The sequence below is a fragment of the Amblyomma maculatum genome, chromosome 4 (genome assembly GCF_055883805.1).
Source record: "Amblyomma maculatum isolate TAMU_Amacu chromosome 4, ASM5588380v1, whole genome shotgun sequence".
Lineage (NCBI taxonomy): Eukaryota > Metazoa > Arthropoda > Arachnida > Ixodida > Ixodidae > Amblyomma > Amblyomma maculatum.
Genome location: NC_139347.1, coordinates 134817400 through 134836885, shown reverse-complemented (window position 1 = coordinate 134836885; position 19486 = coordinate 134817400). Strand labels below are relative to the sequence as shown.

The 19486-nt window shown below is 47.2% G+C and overlaps 1 protein-coding gene and 1 pseudogene across 1 annotated transcript in view; both read left to right on the top strand.

Annotated features, from left to right (window-relative positions):
* msk (importin-7 msk) overlaps window positions 1-19486 on the top strand; it is a 139052-nt gene that overhangs the window by 14128 nt on the left and 105438 nt on the right. Inside the window, exons 5-6 of the mRNA XM_084602529.1 lie at window positions 3999-4172; window positions 9524-9569. Coding sequence (XP_084458655.1) covers window positions 3999-4172; window positions 9524-9569 — 220 coding nt within the window. The remainder of the gene's footprint in view (window positions 1-3998; window positions 4173-9523; window positions 9570-19486) is intronic.
* LOC146192631 (uncharacterized) lies at window positions 9710-14450 on the top strand (annotated as a pseudogene).

Sequence of the window (19486 nt, the reverse complement as noted above, 5' to 3'; positions counted from 1 at the left end):
TCTCGCTCCATCTGCAGCATAGCTTTTACCCGCTCCATGAACAGGCTTGTCACAGGCAACGAGCATAGCGCCGATACCTGGCCTCATCTGCTTCATGACAATGTGTGTTGCAAAGCAAGATCAGTTAATAAAGCAGCTCCAGAGTCCTTAACACTTTCTTGTCCGCACCTATTCCCATCGAATATAGCCTGCTATGCAATGGTTTCACGATTTGAATTTTTCCGCTTTCGAAGTGCTCCTTGACAAGTGGCATCGTCCAGTGCAAACTAGAGGAATCCTTCTTTCAGTTTTGCTTTTGGTTTTATTTTTTCCGCCGTGCCGCGCCTGTCCAGATAGTCTCCGGAGTTAGGTGATTGGCACTCCTTGTTTACATCACGGCGTCGACGTTGTGCGCTCCTGATGCGCGAAAACGGCGTGGTTTCGCTGAAGTTGACGCATCGGAGAGCTCGCTTTTGGATGCGAACAGCAGCAGTGATGACTCTAAAGACGAATTCAGCTCTTCAGACGTTGGCACTGACAACGGAACTGCTCCAAACTGACCTGCAACGTCAACAGCCATGCCCCGACAAGTTTTGCTCTCGCCCCCAAAAAGTTTGCAGTTGCTGCGCGCTGATCGGAAGAGATCACTGTTCTGAAAACCACAATTGTTATCTGCAGGGTGACGTCTGTTGGGCAGTACAGTCGAACCCGGATATATTGAACTCGAAGGGGATTGCGAAATAGTTCGATATATCGATAATTCGATATACAGAAATCGGCTTGAGATGGCACTTGCGATCGTGAAAAATTATACGGTATTTGTCGCGTAGTCAACCCACTTGCAACCACTCGCAAATGTTTGCAAAAAAAAAAAAGTGTTCTGTGGGGCGTTTCTCCGTTCCGACCGTCACATCCACAGCTCATTTATTGGCAGCGTGCCAAGATGCTGCGCAGCGATAATGCCACAATGTGTTTATCTTTTATCTACACTTTTCATAGATCCTGCGGTGGCAGGGAGCGAACTTGGCAGAGTGCCGGCGTGATGGCTTGATTGCTCAAGCCTGGTTCTATTTATCGTCCCGCGCTTAGGGTGGGGCGGGCGTAGTGCACTGCTACAAAATCATTGGCAAGCATGATAGCTGCAAATGCCGTTTGGAGCGAACAGTGCTAAAAGTCGGTGGCATGACCGCAGCAGACCGCATGCTTTCGTTGATTCATAGGTGCAAGAAAGAATGGCTCTCGCAAAAAAAAAAAGAAAAAAAAGAAAAAAGAAATTGCCGCTTCTTAATCTTCGCAGCCGCCATAGCATACGTTCAGCCCGACGGCAAGAATAAAACACTCTCGCAAAAAAAAAAAAATCTACCGTTATTTACCGTCCGCAGCCACCGTAGCTTGCGCGCTTTCAACACGACGACACGAGATGCTCATAGCACGCCGGCCGCCGTGAGCAGAGCGTTCACAACATACACTGGAGAAGCGTCTGCCACGGGCAGAGCTGGCTTGTCCATGCATGCGTAGTGGGTGCTGCTGCGAACGAGACCGGGAAAGAGAGAGGAAGGGGAGAGATAGAGCTCAGCAGAAGAGTGGGCACACCCTAGCGCTTCGCTCTATTGCGTTTTTCCCCTCTCTCGAACACCATGGCTGCATTCCCTCTCGTTCCTTCACACACATGACTTGCAAACGTCACGTGCTAGCGCGACAGCGATCACCGCAGATGCGCGCGCCTTTGGGGGAAGGGCGCGGCACTGCCCTAGACCAGCCGCTGCCGAGCTGTGTCCTTTCATTCCATCCGCGCGTGGCTTGAAAACGTCACGCTGCAAATGGCCGAGGTGATGCGATCGTCTTTGGAGGAGGCAAACCGTCCAATGCATGGTGCGGAGTTCGATATATCGAACGACCGGTGAAATTGAGTTCGATATACGACGCAGCTTTCCTATACTTTTACATGGGATTTTCAAAGGGATATTTCGAGAGTTCGATATAACCAAAATTCGATATATCATGGTTCGACTGTATTACTTGCCGCCGGCAGCACAGGGAGTCGTGTTGACCTCGACTACTGTTTTCTTTTCTAACTCAGCGACAACTGCACACAGATAGCTAGAATTTGCGTCAATGTTGCATTGGTCCTTGTTGTTAAAAAGCTATATGTTGAAAATTTTTGTGTGTCAAGAAAGTTTGATGTTTTTGTGTTTAGTTTTTAACTACAATTTTTTGCTGATAGTTTTTTTTTTCATCATTTGCTCAGTCAATATGCTGTCACTAATACCATTGTGAAGAGGAATGCCGCCTCTACAATTTGATACTACACGCTCCTGTACCAAGCAAATTTTGTTACAGAAAAAAATGACACAACCTGAAAACCACCTCTTTTCTCGCAGACAGGAAAGTGTTAAGCCTCAAGCTAATGACAGGGCCCATTTTGCGCCTTTTAGTCGGTAGGGAAGCAACAAATGATGCAGGCACTACAGTCAAATCTCGATATAACGAATCCCGCGGGACCGCGAAAAATCATTCGTTATTTTGAAATATCGTTGTAATGAAAAATCTGCGATTATAAGCCAGTGGTAAAACCTAGGTATGAAAATGACGTACCTTGGCAGTAGGCACGTGTGTAGACAAGCAAAACCTCAAGTGAAAAGGTTGCACTAACTCCAAAGCTGATTTATTTGAAGAAATCCATTATTTTCTTCTGCCGCATGCAGCAAACACGACCGCGCACTACATTACACCACTACAGCACATACACCTTCAGACCTTGCACCTTCCGCTTTCCGGAACACCTCATCGCGTGCGTGATTGCACCGAGCGATGAAAGTACAGACTTTGTCCATGTGAAAAAAAAACAAAAAACATTGCAGTTTTTTATGACCCCATCTTCAATGCTCCCTGAGCTTTGAAAATCTTGTCTCGGTCTTTCATAATGATCGCGGCAGTCGATGGGGCTATGCTAGCTGTCTGTAGAGGCCGAATCGCTTTTTCCCTGCGTCGATTTCTTGCAGTGAAAGCAGCTGCATTCATATCTTCTTGGCATATCGCTGGCCAATCTCGCACAAACTTGGCAATAAGATAATCAGCGGCAAAAAAAAAAAAAAAATGCCGTCCCGCACGCGCGAATGCACGAACGACCGAGTCGCGTGCGGCACACAACACAGGAAGAAAAAAAACGCAGGCAGCTAGGCCTGCTGGCTACTGCGTAATAAACCATAGCTTCATGGTGGCGCTAGGAGCTGGTCCTAGATGTCCTAATGATGATAGCTACAGCCCACAAACCATACACACAGAAACTGCGGTTTCTGTTTCGTTTCACGCGAGAGTTGCAGGCTGCGGTGCTGTTAATTTTAGCCAAATTCGTAATACTGATGTTCCAAAATTATAGAACAAGAAATAAAATACGTTCGTTATTCTGAAATATATGCTATTTTGAAATTCGTAATTCTGAAATAGTTTTACATTGAAAACATTGCAAATCTGTTGGGGATTCTTAAAAAATTCGTTAATTTGAAAAGTTCGTTAATGTGGTGTTCGTAGTAACGAGATTTCACTGTACGCCATAGTCTGACCATGTCGGATTTCCGCCAGCTCAGGTGCAGCGTTTCGTGCATATTTTTACACCAGCAAGGAAGCTTCTGCCTCTACTCCTGTAAAAAAGGCTTTTTCACAGTTCGTGATAGTGTGCGGAAGCCACCTTGTGTTGAGCGCTTTCTTATGTAGAAGCATGTTACCTATTCTTTCTTGTCAATGCTGCACAGACACCCCACTAGTGCACTTGCACGGGGTTGCCCCGGTTTGCGGTAACTGGAAAAGTTAGCTTAACCAAAGGATTCGCGAAACAGTTCATCTTAAGCAAACTATTTTCACATTGAGATGTATGGGAATCGGACAGTGATATCACATAATTCATATTCATCCTGACTGAGTTTATCTTATGGAAATCTATGGTAGCCACTAGGAAGGGCAGTGTTGGGATGCACTGCAGAGGGACTTAAGGTGGTGCTGGGGTGCAATGTTGTGTGCAGGTATGGGAGCCCAGGCTCAGTGGCCAAGGAGTATGCTGAGTTTTCAGACTTCTTCCTCAAGGCGTACACGGAGGGCATTCTGCAGGTGGTGCTGCAAGTGCTGGACCAGCATCGCCAGAAGGTGTACGTCTCGCCCCGTGTGCTCCAGCACGCCCTCAACTACCTGCGCCATGCGTGAGTATCCGCATTCTCGCGCCTTTTTTCAGACTGTGAAGTCACTGAAGTGAAGTGACTGTCTCTTGCATGGCAAGGAAACAGGCCTCACATATGACCCCACAGTGTGGCTGAATCGGTGAAGTGTGGGTTGGTCATGGTGACAGCTGCAATTCTCTTGTCCTCAGCATTTTGACTGAGGTGTCTTTGGCAGTTTTTCCTCCAGCTGTGATCCCTTTCGGTCATCCATGCCTACCAAATGAGGTGGAAGGCAGCCTTAAAGCTGTGGCTCACGGAAATATCCAGAGGCTGTGAAATTTTGGTCATGCTGCTGATTATTATTGTAGGGGTGCAGTTCTTTTCCTTAATCTGTTTTAAGGTCAGATATGCCAGCATGCTATCCCTGACCAGAAGGCCTTTCCAGGTGTGAGAAAATTAATCTGGGCACTTCGAAAAACGCCTTTCAAGCCAGACTTCCATGATTGGTTCATCTATTCAGCTTCTCTGGTTGTGATAACGCCAGGAGGAAACCTTTCTTTTGGCAGCGTTTTCCTTATAAAAAGTTATTATTAGCTGCAGCTTTGTACCGTCAGCACAGCATGCAAGTACAGTAAAACCTCGTTAAAACGTACCCGCTTTACAGTAGTTTCGTTTTAAAACCATGTCCTCGACTCGGCACCTACTCAATATACAGTCAAACCTCGTTATAACGAAGTCTCATTTCGCGCGGAAATTCGTTCGTTATATTCGATATTCGTTGTAAAAGTACACACAAATTCCTACAAAAAAAAAATTCTGTTCATAAACCCAAGTAAAGGCTACCCTAAAATGGAAAGCACAGAGCTGAAAAAAAAAACATTTTTTTTCTTTAAAGCATGGTATAAGCACTCGAAACCTTACCTTTCATTTTGCACTGCCAAGCAAAAATGAGCACACAAATCTGGATTTAGGCCACGCAGAACTTATTTATTTAAAAAACGACGTAATCTTTATTTGGCGGCACTGCACACTATTCGATAGAATAAATTTCCAACGAAATCGACGCTGTGCAGCGCTTTCCCAATGTCAGCTGATTTGGCCACAGGTAGGTTCTCAAGGTACCTTCTCAATTTCCTCGCCATATCGGCGGCCTCGGTACTGCTGAGAGCTCGCTCTTCGCCTTCTTCTTCACTCTCATCGCTGCTCGTAGCATCATCTGTGGGAAGCAGCTGATTGACAATTTCTTGGTCGGTCAATTCGGGCGCCACAGCCAAGTTGTCATCGGCAGCAATAAAGTCCTCGAACGTAACATTTGGAAGCGCCAGTTGACGCCATGTCGTCTCGTCGAAATTGTCCGCTTCACCTTCAGAATCGTGGGCGTCGTTGGGCTCAGTCTCGCTGGTGGATGGGGCTAGGCCAGCATCAACAAAGCAATTTCTTATTGTCGACTGTGCCACTTCGACTGTGCGTTTCGGCGCCGCCATGCTGCAAGACGACGGCACGACCTCGAGGAAAGAGCACATGTGCGGGTAGGCAAAAAGTAGGGGCAGGGGCACGCGGGTGGTGGTTCGATCACGTGCAGGTCACCTGCCAGGCAGCCGTTGATGCTAGATTCACTTGCGGTCCCTAGATGGCATGGCGTGCGAAAGCGCGGGTGATTCATACACATTTTAGGTGGAGGCGACTGATAAAACCGAAATTTAGCGTTTTGAAAGTTTTTTTTTGCTTCTTTGCGGATTTTGAGTCGTGTGAATACGAAATTTGCTTTGTTATAACCGATTTAGTGTCAAATTTTCAGTTTTTCATTTCGTTATACAGATAGAACTCTCATAGAAATAAAGCACAGCCAACCAAACTTTGGTTTTACTTCGTTATATCTGGTAATTCGCTGTATCCGTGTTTGTTATGATGAGGTTCGACTGTACCGTTTAGTACATTCCAAGTTCCGGTCAACTATGGCTCAAGGGGGGAGGCTACCCTTGAAGACCAGCTTTCTTATTTGTTGAGGTATTTGAATGAAATTTTCAGGGTATGCTCATAGTACACACATTTGAAGAACTACCACGTTTCATGGAGCTGGGCTCATCGGTTCTCAAGTTAGAGGAGTATATCAAGATAGTTTACATAGGTCCCTAGGGACGGGCCTGGAGAATTCGCAAAATGTGCTAGCAGTGTGAGAATTGTTATGGTCATTCGTGGATAGTTTCCCCAGGGCAAGACAATTCTCTTTTTCCAAATTTCCTCTCTGAAAAATTTTAGTACAGCCCCAAATTTAGTGTTAAAATTTACTCCTGACTTAACGATATTTTAATTGACTGCCCCTAATTACACATGAAATATTTTGAAAAAAGAAAAACGAATTGTTTTGCCCTCAAAAATTTACTTAGGTATGTAACAAAAGAAACCTCATGAAAATCCAATAAGCGGTTCTTGAGCTCTGACTTTCCCTATGAGAAAACGGCTCTCAAAGGTTGAGAGAATAACCTTTTTGTTTGTCAAGTTATCATGATGAAATTTTCAGGACAGGCTCATGACGTTACCAAATGAAAAGCCACCATGTTTCATAGAATTGTGCATGTTAGTTCTCAAGTTACAGAAGCATATCAAATTGGTTCGAAAGCCGGGAGAAATTGCGAAAGGCACTGGCATTGTGCAATTTGTCATGCTGATTTCTAGATAGGTTCCTTAGGGCAAGACAAAGCTCTTTTTCTAAATTTTCTTGCTGAAAAATAGCATAGTATTGGATTTTTTGTTATCAATTAGACCTATGTTGATTAATCAAATTATGACAAATTTCAGACATAATATTTTGAATACAGTCTTGCCCTCAAAAATTTATTCAGGTACAGTCGAGCCCACTTATAACGGCCCCAATTAAAACAAACACTCGCTTATCACGAACAAGTCCGGATCGACCGTCAAAATATACATTAGGGCTATGGCGCTCCGTCTCTGCTACAACGAACATCTGCGCGACTAGCTGATCGGCTACAGCGAACGCCTTGGTGCCGCGGACCACTTTCCACATGCTGAGATCCGTCGATCCTGAGCCCTGCAAGCCGCGACAATCGGCATTCCCGATTCCCCCGCGGCATTTCGCCCTAGCTTGGTAGGCGGCGCAGACGCAGCAAGCGGTTTCCCGGTTTATCTATCGCGGCATCTTGCCGGAGGAACGAGGAGCGGCCCAAACGCGGCAAGCGAAAAAAAAAAAAAAATCTAGCCAAGTCTGCACTAAACGCGTGTCGCATCTCGAAGCATCGTGAGCGACCACGCAACATTTAACACGTTGCACGAAACCGTTCAGAGGGCACGGCGAGAGATCGTAATTCCGTCGATCGCAAAAATGGTGAAAGGCGAACAGAACGCACGAAGTGCAAACAGCCAACAGCAGCAGCAAGCAAAGAGCCATAGCAGACGACGCGGGGAGGTAGCCGGCGGAGACAGACGCGTCAGCGGCCGCAGCAGCCAATAGTAGTCGCTCGATTCCTCGCGTTCTCGTGGAGCGCGCGCTTTGCCCAATCGCAGTCTTGAATTCGAGTGCGGGAAACTTGAAAGCCACCACGAGACTCCCAATCGGAAGCAAGCCACGCTTCGACCGCGCCGCCATTGCCGCCGCCGAAGGTGGCAGAAGAACGCAAGAATTCACAAACAAAACAAGACCAAGATGGCGGCGCTTAGTTTGGAGGGAGAGGAATGGCACGTGCGCGAAGTTTAGGAATTTTCGGTGCTTGCTCGCTGTTCCGCGGCTTCCGCCGCTTGTTAAATAATTAATTTCACGGCGAGTTGGGCATTGATAATTACAGAAATGGTAGTTTATAAGACATACTTCCGGAATATATAATCTTCCAAAAATCGACTGTTTCGCGATTTTTCGGTTTTCAAAGGTCGCGTCCCCCCTTAACGATGTTTGACTGTACTACAGTCAAGTGCAAGTTTTCGTGTCCCGTGGTTCTCACTGTGACTGTGTTACCACCTTTCTGTGCTGCAATCTTTGACATAGAATGTGGCGGTCAGTGATGTTATGGCTTTGAATTTCCTTCTTCACAAATCTGGAAACTTCTTTTTCTCTGCGATGTCGTCTGGCAGCTTTTGACACACCGTTGTCTGCTCTCTGACTGACAGTGCTTTACGGCATATAAATCAGTAGCACCATGACAGTCCGCCAACAAAGAAACCAGTGACACACATTTCATTGGCCAATGTGTATGCTTTCTGGCGTAACTTTTGCGCAGCATAGCCTTGGTTGCTTTTGTGCCATAAAACACAATGTAGCTCAAATGCAACTGCATGGTGGACAGTACCCTACCTTCAGCACAATGTTCAAGAGCCCACATAAGGAGCCGATATTCAAATTCAGGCCTTGCGCCTTCTTTCCGTGGTCAGCCTTTTTTTCTGTTCTTCATGGCCTAAAGCTTCCTGGGCGACTGCCCAACATGTTGATAATTTTTTCGGTGACATAGAAATGGCGTTCTGCAGCGTGGTTCCCATAATAGGTTGCGTACTCGGCAGTAGACAACTTGAACTCCGCTGTGTACCTCTTTCGCAAGTTAGTGGCATAATGTACGAAATGCACAATAGACGTAGGTGGTCGACCAAACGAAGTTGAAAATGGCGATTGGAAAATCGGGAAAGTGAGTCGGATGCTGACTTTGGCTTGTCAAGGAGCACGGATGTCACTATCTTTTGGCATTTTATATTAATAATATTTGGGGCTTCGATTGTTAATGATTCGCTGAACTGTATTCCCGTAAGTTTCAGCTTTATGCTGATGAATGTGTAACATGTTTCAAATAAAGAACAACCCGCCGGGGTGGCGCAGTGGTTAGGGTGCTCGATTACTGTGCCCAAGAACGCGAGATCGAATCCCGGCCTCTGCGGCCGCTTTTCGAAGGCGGAAAGCTAGGCGTCCATGTGCTGTGCAATGTCAGTGCACGGTAAGGAACCCCAGGTGGTCGAAGTTTCCGAAGTCCTCCACTATGGCATCTCTCATAGTCTGAGTCTCTTTGGGACGTTCAACCCCAAAATCAAATCAATCAATCAATCGCTTGGGGCTTATTTTGAAACGGTCACTGGTATCATAATTGTAGAAGTCGTTTCTACAAACCTTTCAAAAATTTCGCCCTGGAATACTGTTCAAATGTTAGGAAAAAAATAAAAATAAAATAAGACCACACTGTCGTATAGGATACACTAGCAAAACTTTTGTAAAAGAACTGTCTTGTACACAAAAAAATGTGGTATGGGCGTGAACAGTTCGAGCACTGGGATGTGGTAGCGTACTGGTACAAGTGAAACTTGGCTGGTGTATGACGAATCTTGAACTGTATCGGTGATGAAATTACTGTTGTGTGCATTATGGTTTGATGTTTTTTCCTCCTTTTCCTGCTCTGCAGTGTTGCCCATGCATTCTCCTGGAAATTCCTGAAGCCACACATTGTGGTAAGCTTGCTGTTCGTTTCGTTTCTTGTTCTGTCTTCTGTGGCTGTAGTTGAATTGTTGTGCTAAAATTTTTAGCTAGGCAATCTAGAAAAAGCGCACTGTCTTGCTCTGAATGAGGTAAGTCAGGAGCGCAGCTGTAGGCTTTGCTCACTATCCCTGCTTTTTGCCACTGCGACAACATATATGTTGTTGCATTGCAGGGCCCAACAACTTTCGCAAAGTCTCTAGCCAGGGTGCGCACAGGTGCTTGAAAACCTTGAATACCATTGAATTACGGAAGTCTGTTTTCAAGGCCCTTAAAAACCTTGAATTTATGACTGGTCCTTGAAGATTCTTGAATTCCTTGAATACTAAATTTGAACTGGTGTTTTTCATCATGAAAACGTTTTTGTTGCTAAACTTTTATTCTTGACAGAGTTCTGAATGAACTGCGGGGAAGGAAACATATCGATTTTTAGCCTATTTAGCGCATTCTCGTTAGGCGGCTGGCTTGCATTTTTGGAATGAGCGTGGCTTCTGCCTGTCAGCGCACGTGATATTTTCATATGTGACACAATGCCCGGAAAGAGCAAGTTTCAGGCTACGTGGCTGCACCATGACGAATACAAGCAGTGGATTGCTCCTGATACAACGAGTCCGCATCAGGCTAAGTGCAAGCTTTGCGGTAAAACTGTGGATGTGACTGCCATGGGTGAATCCGCTTTAAAAAGTGACATGAAAAGCGGCAAGCATATTGGCGCAATGAAGGTAGCGCAAGGGAGCGCATTGAAAAGGTACCTGACGCCGGTCGCGGTAGAGCAGTCTACTAGCGTGTGTTCCTCACAGTCGCCAAGCCTAAACGATACTTGCAAAGCGCACGAGCTTGTCACTGACGCTGAAATTCTTTGGACTCTGAAAGTTGTGACATCCCACTTTTTGTACCGGTCGTCATCCCAAGCAGGGGAGCTATTTCAGCGCATGTTTTCGGACAGTGAAGTGGCAAAGGCGTTTTCTTGTGGTGAGAAGAAATGCGCCTATATGACGTGTCACGGTCTCAGGCCTTTCTTTCTTTCAGCATTGCAGTTTATGTCGTACTGTTTGACGAGTAGGCAAATGACTTTCTGCAAAGTAAGCAAATGGATGTGCACGTGAGGTGTTGGGACTCTGCTCACCAAGTGACGACCAGGTATTACACCTCCGTTTTTATGGGGCATTCCACAGCCGATGACATTCAGGAAAAGTTGCTAAGCGCCCTCGAGCCTTTGCCTCTTGCCAAGATTCTTCAGATATCGATGGATGGGCCCAATGTCAATCTGAAGTTCTTCAAAGGTCTTCATGAGAACTTGCAACAAAACCACCAAGTTCTGTGTGTGGACTTAGGCACTTGTGGGCTACACACAGTGCACAATGCTTATAGGGCTGGAGTTTCAGCGACTAAATGGGGACTTGACTGCTTGTTGTCTAGTCTGAGTGCAATTTTTGAAGGTGCTCCAGCACGGAGACGGGACTTTTCGGCAGTTACAGGCCAAGATACCTTTCCTCTTTATGTCGCCCACCGATGGGTGGAGAATGTTCCTGTAATTGAGAGAGCGTTGCTGTTGTGGTGTGACATGAAACAGTACATTGAGGCTGCTAGAAAAAAAGAAGTCAACCTGCCAAAATGTGCATCATTCAATAACTTGTGGGAGTTCTGCTGTGATGCTTTGCTGCCAGCAAAGTTGAATTTTGCCTTATGTGTGGCGATGGCACTGAACCCTTTTCTGGTAGAGTACCAGACAGACAAACCAATGGTTTTTTTCCTTGCAAGGGATTTAGAAACTGTTCTCAGAAAGCTGCTGACGAAGTTTTTGAAATGTTCGATCCTGTCTGCCAAAGGGATAGTGGGTCTGCTGAAGATCGACATTGATAATGCCGAGAACCATGTTCCACTTGAAAGAATTCTAAAGTGAGCTCAAAGGACGTGTTTCAATTCCGGATGGAATGTAAACAGTTTTTGATCAGTGCCACAAAGAAAGTTCTAGACAGAAGCCCCTTGAAGTTTGCATTTGTTAGGGGCCTTTCTTCACTAGACCCACGACAGATGTGCTCGAAGCCAGAGGAATGCCTTGCAGGTTTCAGAAAAGTGTTGGACACCCTCATCACTGCAGGTAGAATGGCTGATCACCTTCGAGACACGGTGCTGGCCGAGTACACGGAGCTCCTGCACGAGCAGAACCATCAGCTTAGACAATTTGACAAGTGCGCTGACAGACTGGATGAATTTTACCCTGATCTCTTGAAGTTCAGTTCAACCTACTCGAAGTTGTGGAGCATTGTGAAACTTCTGCTTGTCCTCAGTCATGGCCAGGCAACTGTCGAGCGTGGATTCAGTGTAAACCGACAGGTGTGCGTTGAGAATCTGAAGGACCTTTCATATGTTTCACAACGGATCGTGTCCGATGCGGTTGAGAAAGCAGGTGGTGTTCTAAACATTCCAATCACCAAGGAACTGAGGATACCATAGATGAGTACGTGCAAAGTGCAGGCCTGGAATTATCACCTCAAAAGTCCAGTTACATTCATGTTGCCAACAAGAATGGAAGAAAACAATTGGCAACGCAAAGAGTCTCCCTAAAGATTGGAAATCAGGCACTGGAAGAGGTGGACGAGTTGAGAGTTCTTGGCCTAGAAATTCACAAATCCGGCAAAGGAACACAATGGCTTCATAAAGTGAAAAAAGTAGCTGCGACTTCCTTAAACTTGATAAAACGCATTTCGTCTAGGGGAGGAGGAGCTCGAGCGGACATGGCAAGACGTCTTGTACAATCAGTGTTACAGCCGAGGATACTATACCAGGCCCAATTCCAAAGACTCACGAGGCGGCAATGGGCAAAATTGGAAACAATAAATAGAAACGCAATGCGCACTATCACGGCCTTACCAAAACTTACCCCTATCCCTATTCTCCAAGAGTTTGCACAGATAAATACGTTGACAGAATTAATTGAGCAACGAGAGGCAACAAGGGATATGAAGCGAAAGTACGTTACGCCCATAGCATCCTTGTACAACGAAGTGGCAGTTCGAACACCACCAATGGCTGACCCCCCTCCTTGGGAATTCACTACTATCACGACAAACAAGACCACTCGGCTTCGTCGCAAAGAAAAGCTGGCATCTCGACCTCTGGTTGATGCACTTCCAGGTACCTTAATTGCATATACGGACGCATCAATTATAGAAAATGGCGGTAGAACAGCAGCTACTAGTCCAACACACAGCGAACTAAAGGTACATAAAGAATATCTTTTAGAATACCCGGACCCGCTTGTGATGGAACTCTATGCAATCCGCGATGCTATGGAGGCCATAAATAAAATAGATTCGATAACAGAAGCCCACATCTATACAGACTCCTTAGCCGCCATAAAACAACTAAAGAAAGTGACGAAGACGCTATTTGTTACCCAGGAAATCCACGCACTCAATAAAAAAACAAAGATAAGCATCCAGATACATTGGACACAAGACAATGCTGAGAACGCTGAGCAGAGAAAAGTTGACCACCTCACACACGAAGTTCCACACACTAATGCGCCCCCCACCAGGCTCCCTTTCGATGCCCGCTCCGCTGTTTCCATTTTAGCATCCTCTTTAAGGAAAAGTACACGTGCCCTCATTCCCCCGTGTACATTCCCACTCCCTCGTAACTTAACGAGATTGGAGGAGGTTTCCCTTAGAAGGATAAGAGCTGGGGCGGCCCTTACCCCGTCGGTAAAATGCCGATGGGAATCGCAAGCTGAAATCGGACCAACAACATGCCCAAAGTGTTCCACACCAGCTGCAGAAGTGGATGTTCGCCACCTGCTATGGACTTGTGCAGGGACAAGGGAATCAAGGACAAAGATTCTGCGCGAAGTGGGTCTAACCACAACAAGGGAAGATGACTTTTCTAAATGGCTCACCGACAACGCTAAGAGCGGGAGCCTGCTCCGGTTCCTCACGGAAAACCATTTACATGAGTTTATATAATATGTCTTATGGCAAGTTTGCGTAAAAAAAAAAAAAAAAAAAAAAAAAAAAAAAAACTGAGGATCGCTGTGTCAGCTGCAAGGCAAAAGCATGGAGCATACTTGGAAGCCCAGAAAAAGCAGGACCTTGAAGCTTCAAAGCAGAGAAAAAAGCACTGCATTGAGGAAGAGCTTGATGCAATGAAAAGAAAGAAAAAGAAGCTGGAATTGACAATTGATGATCTCATGGCATCTGCAAATGCCTATGCTGATAAAGCAGAGGCAGAAAACAATGTGACACACATTGTAAAGGGCAATAGCCTCAGAAAGACGGCCAAAGACAAGAGTGAGGAGCTACGCGCCATCAAGCTCCAAATTCAACAAAAGCTGCTGGAGCTCCCCTGAAGTAGCCCTGAGGAGCTGCTTCCTAAGGATATTTTTGTTTTGTGCAGTTGAAGCAGTGGACAATATTTTGTGAGGGTATAGGAAATAACCAACAATTTTATAAAACTAATTTTTTATTTTTCTGCAGGATATGACCAAACTTTCACTGTGATATTTTATGAAGCTATATTTAATTTTTTTCTGTGCAATAGAAGCAAATCTGCGTAGTGATGTTTTTTTTTCTTTGTGGAATAAATATTTCAGACGTTTTGAGAGCACTGTTTGAAGATCTTTGACATGGAAAAAAAAATTAAGCCCTCGAAGGGGGCCTTGAAAATCCTCCTATGGGGGCTTGAAATTCCTTGAATATCCTTGAATTTTTTTCTTTGCCGCCTGTACGAACCCTGCTAGTGCATGTGGCATGGCACTGCTGCCCAAGCGGATGGAAGCCCTCTGTGCTTACAGCAGAACTTTTCCCATCTCTACTTCAGTGCAAGGGGAATAAAGGAGTAATTACTTGTAGGCATTCACCCAGCACAGCCCTACAACTGCAAAAGGATGCTGTGGATATTTGTCAGAAATTTAGTAATTGAGAATGCTGCATGGTGGTCTTTGGGGGATTTTTCTAAAACTTTTGACAAGGGGCACTAGGCATTTTTGCTCAAGTGGCCATGTGTTCAAATATCAATACTGTGAGCCTTCTGTGGACCTTCTTTCATTTGTACATGCCATGATCTTCTTTCATTTGTACATACCATCGTCATCGTCCCGCGGCGCCGGCTCCGGTGCGCGCCTGGGTTCGTGATCGGATTAAAACGCTAGACAAGGCTTCGCTGTCCTTGCCGTCACGACCTCGCCGTCTCGACCTAGCCTTCTTTTACAAGTGGTGGAGGTGAAATTTGATCCCCTTGCTGCCTTGGGCCCTGCCTCTCGCTGGAGCTACGTTCCGGTCGCCGTTTGGCAACTGCCACCATCGCTATGTCTACCGACAGTACCCACGAACAAGCCGGACCCTCTACCTCGGCTGCACCACCCCCTCCGACTGTGCCCACACGACAGCGCGACCCGCCGCTGTTCGCTGGTCGTCGTGATGAAGACGTCGATGACTGGCTTGACACCTATGAACGCTGCAGTGCCTACAACTGGTGGGACGATGCTTTGAAATTTCTCAACATCACTTTCTACCTTATTGAGGTCGCCAGGACTTGGTTCATCGACCGCGAGCCCCACACAACTAACTGGACCACCTTCAAACAGCAGTTCCGACAGTACTTCGCCGACCCGGCAGTTCGGACTGAGATCGCGAAGACCAAGCTCGCTTCACGCCTTCAAGGTCCTGATGAGTCATATGCGTCTTACATAGAGGCCATACTTGCACTCTGCCGGCGTATTAGTCCCACCATGGCGGAACATGAACGAGTACACCACGTCTTGAAAGGAATCAATTCTACGGCGTATAACATCCTACAGTCAAACCTCGCTAATTCGGCCCCCGTTAATTCGGAAATTTGGATAATTCGGCCTGCTTACACCCTCCCTTCAAAAATGTACACAAGTCTATGATAGCAAACCCTCGTTAATTCGGAGCAAAATTCGGTGCGCATCGGCTAATTCAGACTGGAGACAGGCCGTGGCCGGTGCTGAAGTGACTTTTTGGAGCATGCATCACTGTTATCATCATCCGAAAACAGGATCCTGGCCGGAAACTACTCTATTACTCTATTCCGAAACCAAAAACGTACCAACGGTAGCATTTTCAGAGCACGCATCGCTACTGCCATCAGTTCTCTCGAGCACATGCGGCGCATGCTCGAGCACGAGACGACCCTCGCTCTCGCATTCTTCCCTCCGTGTGCGTGCTTGCTCAAGGCAGCCATTTTGTGATTTTCTGTGCGTGTTTCTGTTGGGGCGGTGCACGTGTGTGTTTGTGTGCGCGCGCGCGCGTTTCTGGTGTTTCGCTTTGCCGTGATGGGGACTCCTGCTAAGCGGGCTAAGTATGTGGCCAAAGACTTGGGGCAAAAGGTGGAAATCCTGAAGGCACTCAAAGAAGGTGCCTCCCGTGAAGAGGGGATGCGTCGATTTGACGTAAAGCGAAGCACACTAGGAAGGTATGTGAAAAATGAGGCGCAGATCATGGAAGCGTTTCAGAATGAAAAGTTCCATTCGGCTCGCAAACGTATGCGAACCGCCGCCCACCCTCAGTTGGAAGATGCATTGTTGCGGTGGATTGGCACTGCACGGGACGCTAGGCTACCATTAAGTGGGCCGTTAATCTGCGCGCAGGCAGAAACCTATGCCCTCCGCATGAATATCGGCTCTTTCAAAGCATCGGAGGGCTGGCTTGCACGGTTTAAGGAAAGGCATGGCCTTGTGTTCAAGGCTGTGTGCGGGGAGAGAGGTGCGGTCGACGAAGAAGTCGTCAAGGGCTGGCAGAGCGTTGACCTCCAAGAACATATCGCAGCTTATAACCCCAACGATGTGTTCAACGCGGACGAGACAGCGCTCTTTTTTAAGGCGCTGCCAGATAAGACCATTACGTTTAAGGGGGACCCTTGCACCGGCGGGAAGAGAAGTAAAGAATGTGTTACCGTGCTTTTAGCGGCCTACATGACGGGCACAGAGCGCCTTCCTCTTCTCGTCATCGGTAAGGCGCTCAAACCAAGATGTTTTTATAACATCAAACACCTGCCAGTCGACTACCACGCGAACAGGAAGGCATGGATGACTTCCGAGATATTTCGTTCGTGGCTACTAGAGCTCGACCGTCGGTTCAGCGCCAAGAAACGGAAGGTGCTGCTAGTGGTGGACAACTGCTCTGCGCACTGCAGCGTGTCTGAGCTTCAAGCTATAAAACTTGTATTTCTGCCGCTGAATACGACCGCCGCGCTACAGCCGATGGATCAAGGGATCATACAGTACGTGAAAAAAAAAATACCGGAAACAAGTTTTGGAACGTATGCTGCTCTGCATGGAGCGAAAACAGCCTTACACTGTAGCGCTTCTGAGCGCAATCCACATTTTGGCAAACGTGTGGTCAAACATGCCGGCAGCTGTAATAGCCAACTGCTTCAGACACTGCGGATTTGGGCAACCGGAGCCGCCTGAAAGCCTGGAGGCTGCCGCGCCTGACGATGACGATACGGCACTCGTTGCTTTGCTTCCTGCTGAAGTACACCTCAGCGACTACATCGGCATCGATGACGGGGTTATTATAGCCGGTCAGTTGAGTGATACAGAGATTATCGCTGATGCCCTCGGTGCTACTGGCGAGGTGTCCAATGATGACCGAGACGACCTCTGCGGAGAACTTCCGGCACGGCGTACGACCAAGGAAGCTGCGGACGCCCTCGCTGTATTGGAAGAATTTTGCCTCGATGCCCCGCATAACACGCTTGCGTTGGAGGGTTTGGCACATGTTCGAAAAGTTGTTCTTGCCGCCCAGTTTTCGGCGAAGAAACAAACTGCAATAACAGACTTCTTCACGAAGTAGAGGTGAGGAGTAAAAGCTTTTTTCTTGTGCTGTTTTTGTTGTTCATTCGATAATTTGGCATTCGGATAATTCGGACAATTTTTTTACTCCCGTGAGATCCGAATTAACGAGGTTTTACTGTAGTTGCTCAGAATCCTTCAACTATTGATTCCATTATTACCACCTGCCAACGCATCGACCAGCTGCAGCCCTCCAGATTGCAGCCCGCCAACGCTACTGGCCCGACCTATGCTGATCTCGACCTGCGGGCACTTATTTGAGCCATCATCCGCGAGGAGCTCCAGGCCCTCAAGCCTGTCTGTCAACACGGGTGCGATCACTCTTCCGCAACATCTAATGACGTCGGTCTCCGCAGCATCATCAAAGAAGAGCTGGCAACAATCACCGAACCTATGACATCTGGCCTTCCGGCACCCCGCTCAGTACCGACTTACGCGCACGTCGCAGCATCCCCCCCTCCTTTAGTTCCCCCGCCTCGACCGGCACCAACCTACAATCACGTCAATGCAATAGCGACGGCTCAACCTGCACCACCCTATTACGCACCTTGGCGCCCCTCCCGACCAATTTGCTATTACTGTGGCATTAGAGGACATATATCCCGCGTCTGTCGTCGCCGCCTCCAGAACGAGCGCCGTGGTTACGATACCTTTGAAAGTGAAATCCCTCCAACGTCATATTATCAACGCCGGTTTATTCAAAGCCCACCTCGAAGATCATCCCCACCTCCAGAATCCTCGTCTGAGCCTCGTGGAACCCATGCATCCCGACGTCGGTTCCTATCCCCATACCGCCGTTCAGTTTCCCCTCTCCGACCCGCAACAACTATCCCTGTCCGCCATCCGGAAAACTAAGCGTTGCAGTTTCCGGAGGTCAAACTGCACTCTGCAAACTTACCAAAAGTCCTCCAGATCGCCCGTATCATGTGATTTCTGTTTTCGCTGAAGGATTACCGGTTGAAGCATTGATTGATACAGGAGCTGCAATTTCTGTCATTCACGCTGATTTGTGCTACCGTTTGCGAAAAGTGACGACACTATACGATGGGCCTGAACTCCATGGAGCCAATAACGTCCCTTTGCGCCCTTTAGCAAAGTGCACCATACGAATTGTTATTGACGGCGTCCGCCATCATGTGCAGTTTGTTGTGCTCTCACCATGTGCGCATCTGATGATTTTAGGATGGGATTTTTTGTCAACCGCTTCGGCGTTAATTTCTTGTGGCGACCGTGTTATCCATATGACAGACAGCGATTTTTTTATCTGAAGTTTCTGAACGACATCATCCCCTCGTTGCCGCCGCTGATACTGTTTTGCCTCCTCAGTGCGAAAAACTGCTTACCGTTGTTTCTGACCACATCACTGACGGGGACGTACTCATCACACCATCTTATCGTCATCTTGCACGCGGTATCGCCTTCCCGTCTAGTCTTGTGAGGTTCTGCAACGGCACAGCGACAGTAGCGGCCACACGTGAATCCCTCGTGCTCCCAAAAGGAACTTCTCTCCCCTGCATGGTGGATGTTCAACCTTTGTCCTTGATGGTGCTCACCGCCCCTCTGCCTCAGCGCCGTGTTTCGCCAGACGTCTCTGTTCTCACAAAGACTATTAATCCTAACCTCACGCCGAACCAACGCCAAGAACTGCTGACATTGCTTCGACACCACCAAGCCATTTTTGATGCCACTTCCCCACCACTGGGACGGACTAGTGTTGCGCATCATCGCATCATTACTGAAGGTAACTCTATCGTTTGCCGATGGCCTTATCGGGTTTCCCTCTCTGAACGAAAAGTAATTGAAGAAAATGTAAATGACATGCTCCATCGCAATATTATTCGTCCCTCGACAAGCCCATGGTCCTCCCCAGTAGTGTTAGTTAAAAAAAAGGATGGCTTGGTACGCTTTTGTGTTGATTACCGGCCACTCAACAAAATTACCCGCAAAGATGTATACCCAATGCCAAGAATTGATGACGCCCTTGACTCTCTCCAAGGCGCGGAATATTTCTCGACTTTGGACCTCCGCTCAGGTTATTGGCAAATACCTATGCACGAGGACGATAAAGAAAAAACC